Here is a 20,116-nt window from a genome sequence, read left to right as displayed (position 1 = left end):
AAAGGCCCTCGCTGACAGATTTTTTTGACATAAGAAATGGTTTGACGGGTGTAGCCGATGTTACCATAAATAGTATCTAGGTTACTACCAATTAATAATATTATTGAAAAATATTTACTATGTTGTTGATTGAGTCATTAGTAAACTAACTTAGTAAACTTAGTTTATCTAAGTGTTGAGTGCTAAAGTTGATTCCATCTTTATAATTAAACGCTTGTGTAGGTGATATGAATATGAGTAATCATTGATAACACACACAGACACACTGCTTACATTGAATAAGTTTTTTATCATCAAGCATTTATTTCTATATTTACTTAGTGTAACTATCATGATAAATTAAAATTTCAGCCTTTGGAAAATAAAAATTCTTGGTCATAAAAAAGCCTTGGAACAAAAATAACGATAACAAACATTCAATAAACTACCTACATAGTAGTAAATTATTAATAAATAGCAACATTAAGTTGCTGTCACTGTCAGTCTGCCTCAAATTGTCAAAAAAAAATCCTGCCAGGGAGACTGGCACAAATAAATATATAAATAATCAGTTTTAAACTCCAGAATGGATAACAATAAACCATCTCTGAGTCAGTATTTTGGTGATACGGAAGTGCCGCCCGCATCACAGTTTTTTGACGAAATCGGAACCTCTCCTAGTGATATGATACAAAGTGTTTACTTGGGGGACAGTAGTGGTAAGTTTTCACAGAAATTTGTCTACTTTACATGTAAATTATTACGTTTCTAGTCTTTACGTATAGTGCTAACGAGTGTATCATTTATTCTAGGCAGTCAGCCGTCAGCACCGAATCTGTTCCCACAAAATATGACGACTTCTTTTTCTCAACTCAGCAGTGCGCAAGAAGTCTCATTTTCTCCTCCTGTGCCGACTGTTAGTGGTTCCACGACTATTTCAACTAAGAGCCTACCTGACCCGTCTACGTTCTTCGACACCATAGGCCCTGAGCCTACTTTGGGGCCGCCTAAAAGTGGCATGACCAATCCTAACATTATAGCTGATGCATTAGATGGTTTGAGCATAAAGGTAAGTGCGTTTCTATTCTTTTACTATAAATACAATTTCATTACAATGTTGGGCGTCTGTTTTAATATTATCAGCTTCCTGGCAAGTTATTACAAAGTTGATGTAGGTATGATGATGTAAAATACATGTTATAACAATAGATTTTTTTTGTGATAGAATCAACCTATAGACAAAGAAGAAGTTAGAAGAAGAGATGCTTGGATACCAAATGAAGAAGCTAAAAAGACCCTCATGAAGGTAAATAAAATAAATAACATTTTAAATAGTAACATTGCTAGATGTTTTAAATAGCACTTGTATCATTATAATAATTGTTTTAGGCTCAATCATCTCCAAAAGGATCATTTTTCCCCGAGAGGGAAGTCCTAACAATGCCTGGACTGGTGCTAGAGGAAGAATTGGTAAGTGTAACTATTCAATATTGAAAGATAGATGGTAAAAAGATGGACATGAAAAATTAGGCCACCTTTGAATTATGAATTTTATTGAGTAGGTACCTAGACCATATTAGTTCTATAATAGACCTTTGTTCTGCAGAGGCAGCTTTACCTATAGTGCAGGGTGTGCATTGCACACAGGTGTCATAGGATGCACCATTAACTTCTGGCCATTATTTGATAACTATAGTCTGGTTGCCGAGCAAATAGAATTTCGTCCAATGACCCCAGGCTACCCATCCTTATTGCTCGCGCGTAATTATATTGCTGTCACGACTGTGCGACGGGCGGCCGCAGTGAGTGTGCGGGCGCGACAGCAACATAATTACGCGCGAGCGATAAAGGATGGGTAGCTTGGGGTCATTGGACGAAATTCTACGTGCTCGGCGACCGGGCTTTAGATAGTGCTAGAGTAATGATTGTTCACAGGCGCTACATGGGCTAGAGGCTGTTCAAAACTTCAAATAGTTTCCTTGTCAATGTGATCTTTTAACTATCCTTCCCAGGCCGACGCACTCCAAGAGGTAGCAGTAAAGTACCTCGGCGTGAGCTCGGCGGGCGCGCGCGGCGTGGTGCGCGCGGAGCACGTGAGCCGCGACGAGGCCGGGCTGCGCGAGCTGCTGCGGACTGGCTACTTCCGCGCCGCCGTCAACCTCACTGCCGGGCTGCTAGCGGCCGCTGGACAGGGTGAGCGAGACAGCAGAGCGCTGTTAACTAGAGTGGGATGATACTTTCCTTAGGAGCTCGCAGTGAAACGTGCAACGGGCGCGCTGCATGTGTGTGTTAGTGTCTTTTGGGCAAGTGTCTTTTGCGCAAGCGTCCGTTTGCGCAAGTGTCTTTCGCGCTAGTGTCTTTTGCGCAAGCAATAGGGAGCTGCTGCGGACTGGCTACTTCCGCGCCGCCGTCAACCTGACTGCTGGGCTGCTAGCGGCCGCCGGACAGGGTGAGACGACAGACCCTTCGGAGGACAGGGACACTGCAAGCTGACAGCAGTGGCACAGAGCAAGCTCAACGGGCGCGCTCCAGGGGACTCAGGCAAGTGTCTATAGGCGCAAGTGTCTTTCGCCCGAGTGTCTTACGCGCAAGCGTCCATGCGCGGTAATGTATTTCGCTCAATTGTCCGTTCGCGCAAGTGTCCTAACGTGCAAGTGTCTTTCGCGCAAGCGTCCGTCCGTTCCCGCAAGAGTCTTTCGCTCGAGTGTCTTACGCGCAAACGTCCATACGCTCAAGTGTCTTTTCGCCCAAGTGTCTTTCGCGCAAGTGTTTCATGCTGGCGTCTTTCGCGTTAGTATCTTTCGCGCTTGTGTCTTCGCCCCAGTGTCTTTCGCTCTTGTGTTTGCGCGCCTTCCTCCCAGGCCGCCGCCTCCAAGAGGCAGCAGTAAAGTACCTCGGCGTGAGCTCGGCGGGCGCGCGCGGCGTGGTGCGCGCGGAGCACGTGAGCCGCGACGAGGCCGGGCTGCGCGAGCTGCTGCGGACTGGCTACTTCCGCGCCGCCGTCAACCTCACTGCCGGGCTGCTAGCGGCCGCTGGACAGGGTGAGCGAGACAGCAGAGCGCTGTTAACTAGAGTGGGATGATACTTTCCTTAGGAGCTCGCAGTGAAACGTGCAACGGGCGCGCTGCATGTGACTCAGGCAAGTGTCTTTCACGCTTGTGACTTCAATGAGGTGTCTTACGCGCTAGTGTCTTTTGGGCAAGTGTCTTTCGCGCTAGTGTCTTTCATGCTAGTGTCTTTTGCGCAAGCAATAGGGAGCTGCTGCGGACTGGCTACTTCCGCGCCGCCGTCAACCTCACTGCTGGGCTGCTAGCGGCCGCTGGACAGGGTGAGACCCTTAGGAGACAGGGACACTGCAAGCTGACAGCAGTGGCACAGAGCAAGCTCAACGGGCGCGCTCCAGGGGACTCAGGCAAGTGTCTATAGGCGCAAGTGTCTGTAGGCGCAAGTGTCTGTAGGCGCAAGTGACTTTCGCCCGAGTGTCTTTTGCGCAAGTATCTTTCGCAAGCAATAGGGAGCTGCTGCGGACTGGCTACTTCCGCGCCGCCGTCAACCTCACGGCTACTAGCGGCCGCTGGACAGGGTGAGATAGAGATACACTTCCCTTAGGAGACAGGGACACTTCGAGCTGACAGCGGAGTGTCACAGAGCAAGCTCAACGGGCGTGCTGCATGTGACTTCAGGCAAGTGTCTTTCGCGCTTGTGACTTCGGGCAAGTGTCTTTAGCGCTTGTGACTTCGGGCAAGTGTCTTCGCGCTTGTGACTTCGGGCAAGTGTCTTCGCGCTTGTGACTTCGGGTAAGTGTCTTTCGCGCTTGTGACTTCGGGTCTCTCCGTTCTTCGCGCCCCAGTGTCTCTCCGTTCTTCGCGCGCCTCCCTCCCAGGCCGCCGCCTCCAAGAGGCAGCAGTAAAGTACCTCGGCGTGAGCTCGGCGGGCACGCGCGGCGTGGTGCGCGCGGAGCACGTGAGCCGCGACGAGGCCGGGCTGCGCGAGCTGCTGCGGACTGGCTACTTCCGCGCCGCCGTCAACCTCACTGCCGGGCTGCTAGCGGCCGCTGGACAGGGTGAGCGAGACAGCGATACACTCCCTTAGAGCGCTAGAGTGAGACCACAATAGTTAGCTGCTGCGGACTGGCTACTTCCGCGTCGCCGTCAACCTCACTGCCGGGCTGCTAGCGGCCGCTGGACAGGGTGAGCGAGACAGCGATACACTCCCTTAGAGCGCTAGAGTGAGACCACAATAGGGAGCTGCTGCGGACTGGCTACTTCCGCGCCGCCGTCAACCTCACTGCCGGGCTGCTAGCGGCCGCTGGACAGGGTGAGCGAGACAGCGATACACTCCCTTAGAGCGCTAGAGTGAGACCACAATAGGGAGCTGCTGCGGACTGGCTACTTCCGCGCCGCCGTCAACCTCACTGCCGGGCTGCTAGCGGCCGCTGGACAGGGTGAGACGACAGAGATACGCTCCCTTAGTAGACAGGGATACTGCAAGCTGTCACAGAGTAAGCTCAACGGGCGCGCTGCATGTGACTCAGGCAAGTGTCTTTCGCGCAAGTGTCTATAAGCGCGAGTGTCTGTAGGCGCGAGTGTCTGTAGGCGCGAGTGTCTTTAGGCGCGAGTGTCTGTAGGCGCAAGTGTCTGTAGGCGCAAGTGTCTGTGGGCGCAAGTGTCTGTAGGCGCAAGTGTCTATAGGCGCAAGTGTCTGTAGGCGCAAGTGTCTCTTCACGCTTGTGTCTTCGCCCCAGTGTCTCTCCGCTCTTGTCTTCGCGCGCCTTCCTCCCAGGCCGCCGCCTCCAAGAGGCAGCAGTAAAGTACCTCGGCGTGAGCTCTGCTCTCTGCTCACTGCTGGGCTGCTAGCGGCCGCTGGACAGGGTGAGCGAGACAGCAGAGCGCTGTTAACTAGAGTGGGATGATACTTTCCTTAGGAGCTCGCAGTGTAACGTGCAACGGGCGCGCTGCATGTGACTCAGGCTAGTGTCTTTCGCGCTTGTGAATTCAATGAGGTGTCTTACGCGCTAGTGTCTTTTGGGCAAGTGTCTTTTGCGCAAGTGTCTTTCGCGCTAGTGTCTTTCATGCTAGTATCTTTTGCGCAAGCAATAGGGAGCTGCTGCGGACTGGCTACTTCCGCGCCGCCGTCAACCTCACTGCTGGGCTGCTAGCGGCCGCTGGACAGGGTGAGACGACAGACCCTTAGGAGGACAGGGACACTGCGAGCTGACAGCGAAGTGGCACAGAGCAAGCTCAACGGGCGCGCTGCGTGTGACTCAGGCAAGTGTCTATAGGCGCAAGTGTCTTTCACCCGAGTGTCTTACGCGCAAGCGTCCATGCGCGCTAGTGTCTTTCACTCAAGTGTCTTTCGCGCAAGCGTCCGTTCCCGCAAGTGTCTTTCGCTCGAGTGTCTTACGCGCAAGCGTCCATACGCTCAAGTGTCTTTTCGCGCAAGTGTCTTTCACTCAAGTGTCTTTCGCGCAAGCGTCCGTTCCCACAAGTGTCTTTCGCTCGAGTGTCTTACGCGCATGCGTCTTTTCGCGCAAGTGTCTTTCACGCAAGTGTCTTTCACGCAAGTGTCTTTCCCACTTGTGTCTTCGCCCAAGTGTCTTTCTGCAAGTGTCTTTTCGTGCTTCTGTCTTCGCCCCAATGTCTTCCGCTCTTGTCTTCGCGCGCCTTCCTCCCAGGCCGCCGCCTCCAAGAGGCAGCGGTGAAGTACCTCGGCGTGAGCTCGGCGGGCGCGCGCGGCGTGGTGCGCGCGGAGCACGTGAGCCGCGACGAGGCCGGGCTGCGCGAGCTGCTGCGGACTGGCTACTTCCGCGCCGCCGTCAACCTCACTGCTGGGCTGCTAGCGGCCGCTGGACAGGGTGAGATAGAGATACACTTCCTTAGAGCGCTGTTGGCTAGAGTGAGATGGCAGATACTTCCCTTAGGAGCTACACACACTCCAAGAGGTGGCAGTGAAGAATCATAGAATAAGCTCAACGCACGCGTCTTGGTTATGACTTTCAGCAGGTTTTTTTGGCGCTAGTGTCTTTCGCGCAAGTGTCTTTCACACAAGTGTCTTTCGCGCAAGCATCTATTCCCGCAAGTGTCTTTCGCGCTAGTGTCTTTCACTCAAGTGTCTTTCGCGCAAGCGTCCGTTCCCGCAAGTGTCTTTCGCTCGAGTGTCTTACGCGCAAGCGTCCATACGCTCAAGTGTCTTTTCGCGCAAGTGTCTTTCACGCAAGTGTCTTTCCCGCTTGTGTCTTCGCTCAAGTGTCTTTCGCGCAAGTGTTTCATGCTAGCGTCCATGCGCGCAAGTGTCTTTCGCACAAGTGTCTTTTGCGCAAGTATCTTTCGCGCAAGTGTCTTATGCTCTAGTGTCTTTCGCGCAAGTGTTTCATGCTGGCGTCTTTCGCGTTAGTATCTTTCGCGCTTGTGTCTTCGCCCCAGTGTCTTTCCCCTCTTGTGTCTTCGTGCGCCTTCCTCCCAGGCCGCCGCCTCCAAGAGGCAGCAGTAAAGTACCTCGGCGTGAGCTCGGCGGGCGCGCGCGGCGTGGTGCGCGCGGAGCACGTGAGCCGCGACGAGGCCGGGCTGCGCGAGCTGCTGCGGACTGGCTACTTCCGCGCCGCCGTCAACCTCACTGCCGGGCTGCTAGCGGCCGCTGGACAGGGTGAGACGACAGAGATACACTTCCCTTAGGAGACAGGGACACTGCAAGCTGACAGCAGTGGCACAGAGCAAGCTCAACGGGCGCGCTGCATGTGACTTCAGGCAAGTGTCTTTCGCGCAAGCGTCTTTGGCGCTAGTGTCTTTCATGCTAGGCGCAAGTGTCTATAGGCGCAAGTGTCTATAGGCGCAAGTGTCTGTAGGCGCAAGTGTCTGTAGGCGCAAGTGTCTATAGGCGCAAGTGTCTGTAGGCGTAGGTGTCTTACGCCCGAGTGTCTTTTTCGCAATTATCTTTCGCGCTAGTGTCCGTTCCCGCAAGTGTCTTTCGCTCGAGTGTCTTTCACGCAAGTGTCTTTCCACGCTTGTGTCTTCGCCCCAGTGTCTTCCGCTCTTGTCTTCGCGCGCCCTCCTCCCAGGCCGCCGCCTCCAAGAGGCAGCAGTAAAGTACCTCGGCGTGAGCTCGGCGGGCGCGCGCGGCGTGGTGCGCGCGGAGCACGTGAGCCGCGACGAGGCCGGGCTGCGCGAGCTGCTGCGGACTGGCTACTTCCGCGCCGCCGTCAACCTCACTGCTGGGCTGCTAGCGGCCGCTGGACAGGGTGAGATAGACAGCAGAGCGCTGTTAACTAGAGTGGGATGATACTTTCCTTAGGAGCTCGCAGTGTAACGTGCAACGGGCGCGCTACATGTGACTCAGGCAAGTATCTTTCGCGCTTGTGTCTTTCGCGCAAGTGTCTTTCACTCAAGTGTCTTTTACGCAAGTGTCTCGCGCTAGTTTTTTTCGCCCGAGTGTTTTACGCGCTTGCGCGTCCATGCGCGCAAGTGTCTTTCGCCCGAGTGTCTTTCGCGCAAGTGTCTTTCACTCAAGTGTCTTACGCGCAAGTATCCGTTCCCGCAAGTGTCTTTCGCTCGAGTGTCTTACGCGCAAGCGTCCATACGCTCAAGTGTCTTTTCGCGCAAGTGTCTTTCCCACTTGTGTCTTCGCCCCAGTGTCTTTCGCGCAAGTGTTTCATGCTAGCGTCCATGCCCGCAAGTGTCTTTTCGCGCTTCTGTCTTCGCCCCAGTGTCTTTCGCTCTTGTCTTCGCGCGCCTTCCTCCCAGGCCGCCGCCTCCAAGAGGCAGCAGTAAAGTACCTCGGCGTGAGCTCGGCGGGCGCGCGCGGCGTGGTGCGCGCGGAGCACGTGAGCCGCGACGAGGCCGGGCTGCGCGAGCTGCTGCGGACTGGCTACTTCCGCGCCGCCGTCAACCTCACTGCCGGGCTGCTAGCGGCCGCTGGACAGGGTGAGACGACAGACCCTTCGGAGGACAGGGACACTGCAAGCGAACAGCGAAGTGGCACAGAGCAAGCTCAACGGGCGCGCTGCATGTGACTCAGGGAAGTGTCTTTCGCGCAAGTGTCTTTCGCGCTAGTGTCTTCGCCCCAGTGTCTTTCCGCTCTTGTCCCGCCCGTCGCACAGTCGCGACAGCTATAATAATTACGCGCGAGCGATAAGGATGGGTAGCTTGGGGTCATTGGACGAAATTCTACGTGCTCGGCGACCGTACTTTAGCCTCGTTAACACTAGTTCGTTGTGCAGGTGCAGCCCGCATGCACCGGCAGACCAAGCACACGCCGCGCACGCTACAGATCTGTGATGCTGAGGTTCCGCCTCCACGAGCCTCTGATGAAGGCTGAGCCGTCAGAGACTTGTACTGAGCTAGTCTCCTAACCATAGAGATATAGAGAGATGCCAACTAATGCGCTGAGTTCGACTCAGTGTCGCATTAGAAATTCGCACACACAAAGTAATCAAAATATGTGCTCATTATCCACTGCGGTATCAGTACTCAACGTTCGAATAATCTTTAGTACCTATTGCGCAAGCAATGTAAACTGTTTACATTATGACGTCGCTGCTGTCATCATTACTTTCACGAGCAATGTGTTCTGTTTATGGGCATATTGCTGCGATATCGGCCCCGCCCCCTTGTCACATCTCCCTTTAGTTTCTGTGATCTTATTTGTTGTGACACTTGTGACCAGGTGTAGGCCGCATGCACCGGCAGACCAAGCACACGCCGCGCACGCTGCAGCTTTGGCTGACGAGGTTCGCTGTGATGCTGAGGATCCGCCTCCACGAGCCTCTGGTGAAGGAGGCCGAGCCGTTCGGGGACTTTAGCAAGCCTGACATGTTCTATGAGGTATTTCTTCTTCTTCGTCTTCGTTTCAGCCAAATGACGTCCACTGCTGGACAAAGGCCTCCCCCAAGGTTTTCCATAATGACCGTTCCTGCGCTGCCCACATTCAGGCTCTTCCCGCGACCTTATTCACCAAATCGGCGGTTCTCCTACGGCGGGACCGCCTAGTGCCCACGCTACGTTCTCCGGCCCAGGGTCGCCACTCGAGAACTTTTCTGCCCCAACGGCCAACATCTCTACGAGCTATATTATATTTTATGTATGTAATTTTTTGGAAAACCTTGGAGGAGGCCTTTTTCCAGCAGTGGACGTCATTTGGCTGAAACGAACGAACGAACGATGTAATTTTTGCAACCGTTTCCTTTTTTTGTCTATTTTATTGGTCTGTCAACAATCGTCGTTATACTATTGTGTGTAGAATGAAGAGCATATCACTCGGCTACAAGATGACATATTCCTGCAATGTTTTCGAACCTTACAACAAAAGGTGGACCGACGACCTCATAAAGGTAGCAAGACTGCACTGGGTGCAGGCCGCTACCAAGGCGATGTGAAAATCATTGGGGGAGGCCTATTATGTTCAGCTGTGGACGTCCTTTGGCTGAAATGATGATGAAACCAAAAGAATAAAGTTCTAAACTAATATAAACATGTCCACAGTTCTATCCAGACACATACGAAGGCCGTACCGGAAGTCTAGTCCCGTTCTCACTAAGGTTGCTGGTGGCGGAGCTCCCAGGACACGTCGGGAAGGCCGAGGAGGCCGTGGACAGGCTGTACGCGATGATCGACGTTATACAGAAGGTAATAAGGTCCACAATTCTACCCTGTTTTTTTTTGGCAGGACTGTCTCTACCCTAGTTCTGTTTAGGGAGTTCTTTTGTATGAGGAACCTACCTGCCTTTCAAGTTTATTCTGATTAACTAAAGCCTGGTCCGTGAACACGTAGAATTTTGTCCAATGACCCCAAGCTACCCATCCTTCTCGCTCGCGAGTAATTATGTTGCTGTGGCACTCGCACACACACTGCGGGCGCCCGTCGCACAGTCGCGACAGCAATATAATTACACGCGAGCGATAAGGATGGGTAGCTTGGGGTCATTGGACAAAATTCTACGTGCTCACGGACCAGGCTTTACCCGACCCGGCTGTTAATCAGTATGAACATGTATGAAAGTGCGCTCATTACACAGATTTGGTATCGGTCCGATATCGTATACAAAAAGCCGACTAAACTATCGACTGATTAAGTCTGTAAGTCTGCGGGGATTTTACGGTTTCCTATTGACATCTGTCAAAATTGATTAATAAAGATGACCTACCCCTTATTGCCACGTTGGACTTTTAACAAAGCAGGGTTGTTAGTTTTTGCTTTTGACTTGACGTTTCAAAATCTTTGGACTATACTAACGCCATCTAAATCCACAGATGCTATCAAACTTGCGCGAGGGCAAGACTGAAGACGGCACGGGAGTCCTAACTTCTGAGCAGGATAAAGCCGAGTCTATACGACTGTGGAGCGGCCGGGAGACTAGGGTTCTGCATTCTATTGTCAACTGTGCTATCACTTTGAAGGTAACATGATTTTCTAACTTCCTCGGGAATCTCCTACTGAAAATTCGATGGTATGGATGGATGATAAATAAATTGGTCCAAGCGACAATTTGGTGTCCTTTGATCACCTATGGATAAGATGACCTGGGTGATCAAAGGGACTCCAGTTAAATTATTATTTTAGTTTCCTTTGATCACCTATAAATAAATCACACCTCCAATACTCCAGTCCAATTGTTGGACATGTTTTGTTTTTATACATATGATGTTTTGTATCATTTTTGAGATTTTCTAAAAACCGCAACAAACAAATTGCAGTGCATCTTGTTATTTGGAGACAGCTAGTAAGCTCGTGAAGCTCGATATCAAGCTTTTCGAAGTACCTTTTATGAACTGACAAAAGAGAGGCTTTCTTTGCAGCAGTTACCAAAACAATAGTGTCGTCATCATCAATCAACAGCCCTTTACACAGTCCACTGCTGGACTATGAGCCTCCTCCACTTTAGTGAAGGGTTCTGCCATAATCTCCACGCTTGGCAGGCGGGTTGGAGATCGCAGTTTAAAAGATTAATGTTTATCAGAGAGCGCTGCTGCTCGTTCTCTGTTTGATGTGTAGTCCCTAAGTCGCCTCTTACGACACCCGCGGGAAGAGTAGGGGTTGGTGACGAATGTATTCTACTCTGCTGCTCGTAAAAAAATACAAAAATCAATTTAAGCATTAAGTTGCTTACTTTGGGGCTAGCTGGCGCTGTGTGAAATTGTCCAAAGATTTATTTATTTATTATTTAATTTAATTTGTTTCCCAGGATTACCGCCTAGCCGGCAAGATCCTAACCTCCCTCCAAGCCGAAGCGTCCACCCCGAGTCAAAAGCGAGCCATCTCCAGCGCCCTCTGCCGGCTGTGGCTGCTCGCCGGACACGTCAGAGCGGCGCGGGCGCAGCTCGACGCGGGCAGGGAGGCGCGCCACCACATGTGAGTGACGTCACAGCTGACGCGAGCGCTCCAGCGCCCTCTGCCGGCTGTGGCTGCTCGCCGGACACGTCAGAGCGGCGCGGGCGCAGCTCGACGCGGGCAGGGAGGCGCGCCACCACATGTGAGTGACGTCACAGCTGACGCGAGCGTCTCCAGCGCCCTCTGCCGGCTGTGGCTGCTCGCCGGACACGTCAGAGCGGCGCGGGCGCAGCTCGACGCGGGCAGGGAGGCGCGCCACCACATGTGAGTGACGTCACAGCTGACGCGAGCCGTCTCCAGCGCCCTCTGCCGGCTGTGGCTGCTCGCCGGACACGTCAGAGCGGCGCGGGCGCAGCTCGACGCGGGCAGGGAGGCGCGCCACCACATGTGAGTGACGTCACAGCTGACGCGAGCGTCTCCAGCGCCCTCTGCCGGCTGTGGCTGCTCGCCGGACACGTCAGAGCGGCGCGGGCGCAGCTCGACGCGGGCAGGGAGGCGCGCCACCACATGTGAGTGACGTCACAGCTGACGCGAGCGTCTCCAGCGCCCTCTGTCGGCTGTGGCTGCTCGCGGGCAGCGTTGCCAGACGTCCCGATTTTTAAATCAAATTTAAATGTCCCGCGCGTGACAGGCTCGTCGGTCCCGCTTTTCAGAGAGAACTTGACCGTACGTGGCACGTGGTTTAAAACATTATTTTTTTGTTAAAATACATTTTCTATGGCTACTTTTGCTATCCATTGGCAAATCCTAATATAACGGGGATTAATGAACTTGTTAGTTCATTATTCCCCATTATAAGCTCCATTGGCGTTAACGGGGATTAGTGAACAAAAAGTTCACTATTCCCCGTTGACGGGGATTGTCAATGGGGAATAGTGGAATAAGCCAGATTTTTGTATTTATGTGTCTCTGAAGTCCATAGCCGATAATAGAAAGTAGTCGAAGCTGAAGCTTACTGAATACGCTTTAAAAATAATAATTTCTTTGACACAGTATAATTTTTTACTTGTCTTTTTTAGATGCCCCACGCCAGACGTCCGGGAGTACGTGGATATGGGACTGATCGACATCGCCAACGGGAAGTACCAGGACGCATACAACAACTTCGCGACGGCCGCTGACCAGGAACCTACCAATATTATGGTGAGATTGTTGTTGCTTATCTTAGTTATAATAGTCTTCAGTCTTAAGAGACTTGGGGGTTCTGGGTTTATTCCTTAAGTGTCCCACAATTGAATTGAATCAATGGTTCAAAAAAGAAATAAGACTACGCTTCGGAAACGTCTATGGCAATTTCTGACAACACTTTTTCCGCCCCTAACGACCTCTATAATTATATAAACGAACTAGGTTCAATCATTAAATAAAAAATACAATCAAAACAATGGGGGCGTTTGGCGTAAAAAAGCGCTTGTAAGCAAAATGACGATCGCTAAGCGCTGTCACTGCTAAAAATGTGTGAAACACGTCACTATTGAAGTTAGCAAACGTGTCCTCGCCGAAAACTGTTGTAGTGATCGCTATTTTGCATAATATGCGCTTTTATCCGTCAAACGCCCCCATTGACTTGAAGGAATGTCATATTTTATGCCGTGTCTTTTCCTGAAAAAAAAATCCTTTATGATCTGTGCTCTCAGTTTTTTTTTCCTGTGTTGTAGAAACTAACGAATTCTCTATTTCAACTCGCAGGTAGCGAACAACATAGCCGTCTGCCTACTATACATGGGCCGCCTCAAGGAAGCCATCGCGGTCCTGCAGAAAGCCATCAACTCCAACCCAGAGAGAGGCCTCAACGAATCCCTACTTATCAACCTCTGTACGCTGTATGAGCTCGAGTCTTCGAAGACTAATGATAAGAAACTCCATCTGTTGAGGATGCTGTGTAGGCATCGGAGTGATACGGTCCCTGATGTTTTGGAGTGTTTGAAGTTGAGCTAAAGTAGTTAAATACAAGACTAACTCGTAACTGAGTGAGTGTTTGAGTTAGGGTACGGGAGGGGTGACATATGACGTGATAGACTAAGAGCTAGTGAACGCCAGACCGTGAAGTTTGGGTCATCGTGGCTTTGACAGCTATGACCCAAACTTCATGATTCACCAACATTCTAACATATTGGGAGCATACGCTGACAAACTTTCAGCTTTTATAAAATGACGTAGGTCTGGCGTTCACTAGCTCTTAGTCTATGTTAATCTGAAGTATCGCTGACGTTTGACGTCACAAAAACACCCTCCCAAACCTTCATGCACCGACTCAGTTGTGCTAGATCAATATAGTTATGGTTAGTTAGTTGATAAAAGTAAAAATAGATTATGTAATTTGTGATGTAAAAATCCATACTTGAATGGGCTACAATGGAATGGAATTTATAATTTGTAGAGATGACTAGAAAAAAAATTATTAGCTGCTGATTCCCTAAAGTTTTATTTATTAGAAGTCTAGAAATGTTAACAGACACAAAAAAATTGTGATTACCTACATTCTGTAATTAATTATTGTTAAGATATTGTTTTTAGGTGAATAAAATTAATTATTTATACTTTTATGCTGTTTTATGTAAAGTACCTAGAATAGAATCATACATTTACCTTCTAAAACTACCCTTATCGCGGTGGAATATGGGCTATTTTTACAGTGACTACCAAACTACCCCCATTTTTCCTATGAGATTCATAACTAGGGCAGGGACAAGGTTATTCAAATAAATTAAACCACAATGACGTATGATTAGAATTACTTGATATAATTACCGAAAATTGCCGTCCAAACTCTTTTCATATAATCGTCGTAATAAAGATAGATGCGTACAATAGTTCATTCAATTGATGCTGTACAAAACAAACAATAATGGACGTGCACGTTTTGAAATAACATTAACTGTGTAATACTGCACTAGTTAATAGTCCGCATGCAAGATCTGCATACAATGCAGGGCTATCGTTAAGGTATCGGATCTCTCTTTCCTACGTTATTGAATGGAAAGGGACATAACTAAGACTAAGGCCTGGTTTCCATGGCGGAGCGGAGGTGTTGTGAATAACCAATCAATTTTTTGAATAATGAAATTGTTTATACGAATCACTCATCGCTCCGCTCAGTCTTGGTACTGGAAACGGACCTAAAGGCTGTATAACCTACCCCCAAATATGACTTGAAACGCAACCAATATTTCGGAATACGATCTAGTTCACGTTTGATCTCAATTTTACGTTTTCTTAGCAAATTGGTCATTCAAATGAAATATGTGACTGAATTATTTGATGTTATAACGGTGAATAATATTTCGGTCTACGATTTGGCCTCGCCAAATTCCGCCAAGTCACATTTATTACATGGCAATATGGAACATCAACGAGTTATTTGAGGGGTATTTTGTCCTGTTTCATTTACTAACGTAAGAAAGAGATATTGAAATGTGTTTATGGATAAATGAAACCGAACTGTTTCACAGTTGAAATATAGAAATTTCAAAACAATTCTCTATTGAAAACATCGCGATAACCCTCCAATACAAACTCCAGTACTGATCACATTTCAAAAATAATTTCCTAAACGGCTGACAAACAAAATAAATTGTTCTACCTTCATGTTCGTCACTTACAGAACTATGTTACAAAAATGCAGTAACATTTCAAACTACAGTGTTCGCGGGGATATTTTGCGAAACCATTCCGCGACAATATTTACAGGGTTACAAATATACGACTGTCCTAATTAATTATATATTCAGTCATATTTAACAAATTGACAGCATTATATAGTCGTGCTCGGAACATAAAAGAAAGAGACGACAATGTTTCAAATTTGCCGAAGATGGCGACACAATCGCTTGAGACATAGATTGTCATCTGTTTCATTCATCACACTAACAAACTGTAGTTCAATAAGTTGGTCAGACAAAATTATTTGGATATACTATGTCCCAGTCACAAACATACAAGTCACAGTAAGCATTCACATTATTATGAAATTGTTATTAACTTATTTTACAAAAATATTAAGTATAATCCGTCTCTTTCTCGCCTTATTAAATGGAAAGAGACAGAAAATAGTTTGCGTGTGCAGGCAGAATGATTTGGCAAAATCTTCCCCCAAATAAAGCTCGTGCATGCAATATTATTACGTCAATATTAAAAATAGTACTGCATGATTTCAAAAAGCTGTACACTTTTTAACCGATTTCATAAAGATAAGTTCAATTTTCGCACCAAAAATTATAAGTACACATTGATCTAAGCTTGTTTTGAATTTTCAATTAACACCTCATTTTGTGAAATTTTTTTAATCACACTTATTTATTTCACTCTGAAACTTTGGATCTAGACTATTTTCTGCATAATGTGGTTGAAAATATTAAAGTTCCAGAATTCCAGGTAGATACTGAATAATTAAGGGAAGTTATACTGAACTTTTGTACACTGAAAAATACAGAGATCAGACTCTTCTGATATTTTCGTAAATCAGTTATTATACAGAGCTGCCAAATCTATTTATACATCTCTGGTCTGTGTTACACCCACATAAAGATAAATTAAAGTGTATCTACATTGCCTCGTCGTCGACGTACGAGTCAAGCCCGCGTGTCATGTGAATACACCTTAATGTCTAGTTTTTAGCCGTGAAATCAGTCAAAAAGTATAGTCAGCATAAGTAAGTAATCACCATGATTCAATCAATTCTCCTAAATACACAACCATAATGCTCTTTGATACTTGAACAAAAAAAAACCAACTGTTTTACAAATATTGTTCTTATTTACACAATCAGTTTCACGATTGAATGGATTCGATCAGATTTAATTGTCAATTTCTTCAGCTTCTTGTTTACATCAAATAGAAAATAAACAAATATACATACATAACTATTACAATCAACTGACAAAATTATTTGCTCAATTAAAAAAAATACATAATTAGTACAAAACATACGCTGGCAACACCGGCTCTAGCTTTTCACAGCACATTTTTGTAACAAGCAACATCCATAATGTTGCGACACTTGCGCCTTACATTCTACCTTTTCTACATTACAATCTAAATATTGCTTTCTATTTGATGAAACGTTGAGGAATAATAACCCAAAAGGTATTACAGTCTTTGGAAATGGATCGAGTGAAGACTGAAATTTATTATTTGCCTTCTTGACCATTCCTTACTAAAGTCACCGCATTACAAGTGTTAATATCTTAATTAGACCATAATGGCAAGTGATATTGGCTTTAAACTACAAGGAATACTCAATAGGGTTGCCAAATACCATCTAAAGGTTCTAAAAATTAAAATTACCTCTACAACTATCCCCCTATGTAACTTAACTTTCTAAAATTGTCATAAGTGCAATCATATTCCTTTTCAAATCCTTATTGATATGACAGTGACACTGGAAGTAGATGTTGCTGTGTTAATTTTAAAATTGGCAACCCTAATAAAGGATAGTCAATACAAAGTTTTAAGAGCTATGTCATAAAGTCCCAAATTGTCTGCCAAATCATGAGGTAGTATGTTATGCAAAAACTATTTTTGTGCAAAAAGATAGAGCACCAAATATATTCATACTTTATAATGTAATATAGGACTGCTGAAACTGGGGTTTACATCGAGACGTTAAGACTCAAAAAAATATTTCAACAAAGTGTTTAAGTAGCAGTATAATTAAGTAATTTCAAAGATACACCACCACTATTTTTCAGTTTAGGAAAAATATCAATTGCTTCAAGATCTCAAAAGTGGTGCTATATCCTCTTTTATATTCTACAACTAAGACATCTGCTAGACCATTCTAGACAACAGAACACAAAACCAATACTGATCAACTGTAAGAAATAAGGGATATTAATCCTATATTTACAGAATGTAACATACATAACACATATGGCTAGTCATATTGTATAAAAATATTTAACTATCAAATTTATTCCGGATGTAATCCACAATCTCTTGAAAGACTGGCAGACAAAGGAATCAATCGTCAAAAATCACATTTAGATCCGTAAAACCACTGGCAATTTATAACTGGTTGGTGTCAACGATTCCTCTACCTAACTATGATTGAGCCTGGTCTAATATGATAAATGAGTATTGACAATGGTAAGCATTATCATTAAAATCAGCACTTATTGCTTATCCTAAGTGTACTTCACTTGCTAAATTACTTATTCTAGCCCAGAGCTGCCACAGCTCGAGTCCAAGTCATGGCTGTGATGAAAACTTGTTAATTATTACCAAAACTAGTTCGGTAGTAGACATTTCTGCAAGAGAATACAACCAATGAAGACCACACTCTTTCTGGCCAGGTTTGATGCTGATTCTGTTCACCACAATATTTACATTGAATTTCTATAATTAAAGCAGTGTATTACGGCTTGTTTTGACGACCACAGGACGTGCAATTGAGTTGTGATGATCTTTATTGGGTTGCCGCAGAGCTGTGTCAAGGTTAACTTTAACCCTAGCTCGTCCAAACAAGTTACACAATCCAAATTACACTAATAAGCATCATTCGAACTTCGAAAACCAAACATCCACCAAAACTTACAGTTTTATTATTTCATGCCTTTTCACTTTGCTTTAATTTACAAGGCCAGATGCGAAGTTCCTATTAAATATGCATAGTCCTCTTCACTGTGATGTTTGTTTTGAAATAAATAAGTCTGCTTACACACTAGCAAAGTCTGAACGGAAGAGTGCTCACAACCGATTACGACGGTTTCTTATAGCCCTAAGGCGCGCTCGGCGCGACCTTGACGATTAAATGTCGCCATTTTGGCTGATCCCGATCCGCTTGATGAACTCCTCCTGGAGCATCACAGTTTTGATCATGTTGGGGGCTCCGTACGCGATCGTCTGGTCGGGCGTCGAGCAGTACTGCTGTGTGCCGTCCGCGAGAATTACTCCCTGCCCGTTGCTCAAAGTGGCGGTTGACTCGATGGAGTTCCAGTAAGATTCACTCGGCGATGTATTGTTCACGCCTGGAGGCGGCGCAGCGGGCGCGCCGGTATATCTAAAGTACGGGTTCTTCAGATCCAACGTGTTGGACGACGAAATATTCGTCCCCTCCAAGTTAATCTCCATCGTCACATCATAGCTCTGTCTCTTGTTAGCCAATAACAGCACACGGCCTGTTAACACCTGTCCTTGTTTAGCAAAAATCGGCGTTTCTAACAAACAACGCACTTGGTACCAATGAGTGAGGGGCTCCGTCGGCGCCGTCGATAGCCATATGTGCTGCGTGGTGCCCGCGAACAACACGTCGAACCAGAACGCCAAGCCGTGGCAAGTGCCCGACTGCGTCAGCTCAAATCTAAACGGCACTTCGATGCGATGTAAATCGGTTTCATGGGCATTGAGAAAGTCTACCACGTGTCTCACGGACCGTGCCATGCAAATACGTACATCAAATGTGTCTACTATTGGCTGTCTAAAGTATTCTTTCATTGCAGCGGTACGGAGTGCACTTAGATCAACACCATGGAAGCAGGTTTGATACCAGAAATTGGCTTTGTTATATTGTTCCATGAATAATGCATCATCTGTGAAGGGTGCTATGTGGAGGTCACCTCGGGTGGGATACATATTACCGTTGGGTTTCAGCCATTTCTTTGCATGCAGGTATGTTTCTAGCATACGCTCGTTGTACAACATGTAGCCCATGGGTTCGGATATGATAATGTCAACGCTTTCAGGGAGCTCAATTTCTTCGATTTTCCCCGCTACTACTGTGATGCGGTCGTGGAGACCGTTGGCGCGAACTAAAGCCTGAGCGTGGTGCGCCATATTACTCGCTTCTACTGCGTAAACCTTCCGCGCGCCTGCTTGGGCGGCAAAAAATGACAAAATACCTGACCCCGCACCCACATCTAGCACCACTTTGTTCTTAAAGTCATTGATATTGGATAAGATAGCGCGCTGATACGTACTAGTCCTCACATAGTCCTGCATCATGTTTTGCTGCTGACTCAGGTACCCATAGAACTGAAAGTATTGCATCGCTGACGAGTCCTCGGTGCGCACTGTGAACACCGACGACGACCTGCCCGCCTTGATTTTGCTGACGAGCAGGTGGAAGTTTTGACAATCGGCATCCGACGCAAACTTGAAGAATAAAGTCTCATTGTCAATCGTGAAGATATACGACTGGCCGGCTACGCGGGAACACTCGCTCTGGCTGTGGACGGGGAACTCGAGCACCTCTTGTGCTAGCACAGGGTCAGCACGGATCACTTTTACACTCAACCCTTGTGGATCGTAATCCACGTTTACGTTTGTAGGAAAATTGAAGCGGGGCGTCAAAGCGCCTTCGTTGTTGACGGCCGACACCGTCACACCGCGAAACGTGTTCGCCATTTCGACCACTGGACACGGGCTCGCGGATGTTGTATAAATATTGTCCACACGCGTAAGGGCAAACAAAGAAAAATGCCGTTGAAAAGTTTAGGAGGCCGGTGTAAAATCGATCACTCACAAACTTCCTCCCTCTTTTGTCTATGGTTGGCAGCGTGCTATTCAGTTTTTTTCTTGTCATTTGACAGCAATGACAGCCATTTTATTCAGCTTAATTTAAACATTTACCTTAATTTTAAAAATTGTTCGTAAAAATTGCTGACTTTTCAGCAATTTCATACTTCTAGAAATCCAACTGAAAATCATTTTACAAGAAAATTATTTACACCATAATGATTTACCCCTATAATAATGTTAAGGGGTGAAAAGGGAGCACATATGTAACGATAAAAAACTGAACAGACTTCGTAAACGAATGTTTACAAGGAAACGTCAATGTCAAAACCACGTTGATTTAGGGATGTTCCGATACCACCTA

The 20,116-nt window shown here is 47.2% G+C and overlaps 2 protein-coding genes across 2 annotated transcripts; one reads left to right on the top strand and one right to left on the bottom strand.

Annotated features, from left to right (window-relative positions):
- Nucleotides 1-497: 497 nt before the first annotated feature.
- Nucleotides 498-13,838, top strand: LOC135082669 (trafficking protein particle complex subunit 12). Its single transcript, XM_063977458.1, has 11 exons — nucleotides 498-698; nucleotides 792-1,048; nucleotides 1,205-1,285; nucleotides 1,369-1,449; nucleotides 1,992-2,172; nucleotides 8,638-8,795; nucleotides 9,453-9,596; nucleotides 10,221-10,367; nucleotides 11,153-11,319; nucleotides 12,318-12,441; nucleotides 12,988-13,838. The coding sequence occupies exons 1-11, from the start codon at nucleotides 566-568 to the stop codon at nucleotides 13,234-13,236; spliced, it is 1,722 nt and encodes a 573-aa protein (XP_063833528.1). The 5' UTR covers nucleotides 498-565; the 3' UTR covers nucleotides 13,237-13,838.
- A 183-nt stretch (nucleotides 13,839-14,021) lies between these two features.
- On the bottom strand, nucleotides 14,022-19,778 carry LOC135082668 (histone-arginine methyltransferase CARMER). The gene has a single exon (XM_063977457.1). It carries the CDS (start codon nucleotides 19,639-19,641, stop codon nucleotides 18,046-18,048), a length of 1,596 nt encoding a protein of 531 aa, XP_063833527.1. The 5' UTR covers nucleotides 19,642-19,778; the 3' UTR covers nucleotides 14,022-18,045.
- Nucleotides 19,779-20,116: the final 338 nt, after the last annotated feature.

This window comes from Ostrinia nubilalis, chromosome 22, assembly GCF_963855985.1.
Source record: "Ostrinia nubilalis chromosome 22, ilOstNubi1.1, whole genome shotgun sequence".
Taxonomy (NCBI): domain Eukaryota; kingdom Metazoa; phylum Arthropoda; class Insecta; order Lepidoptera; family Crambidae; genus Ostrinia; species Ostrinia nubilalis.
Note: the sequence above shows the minus strand (reverse complement) of the source record. Positions and strands in the feature narration are given on the sequence as shown.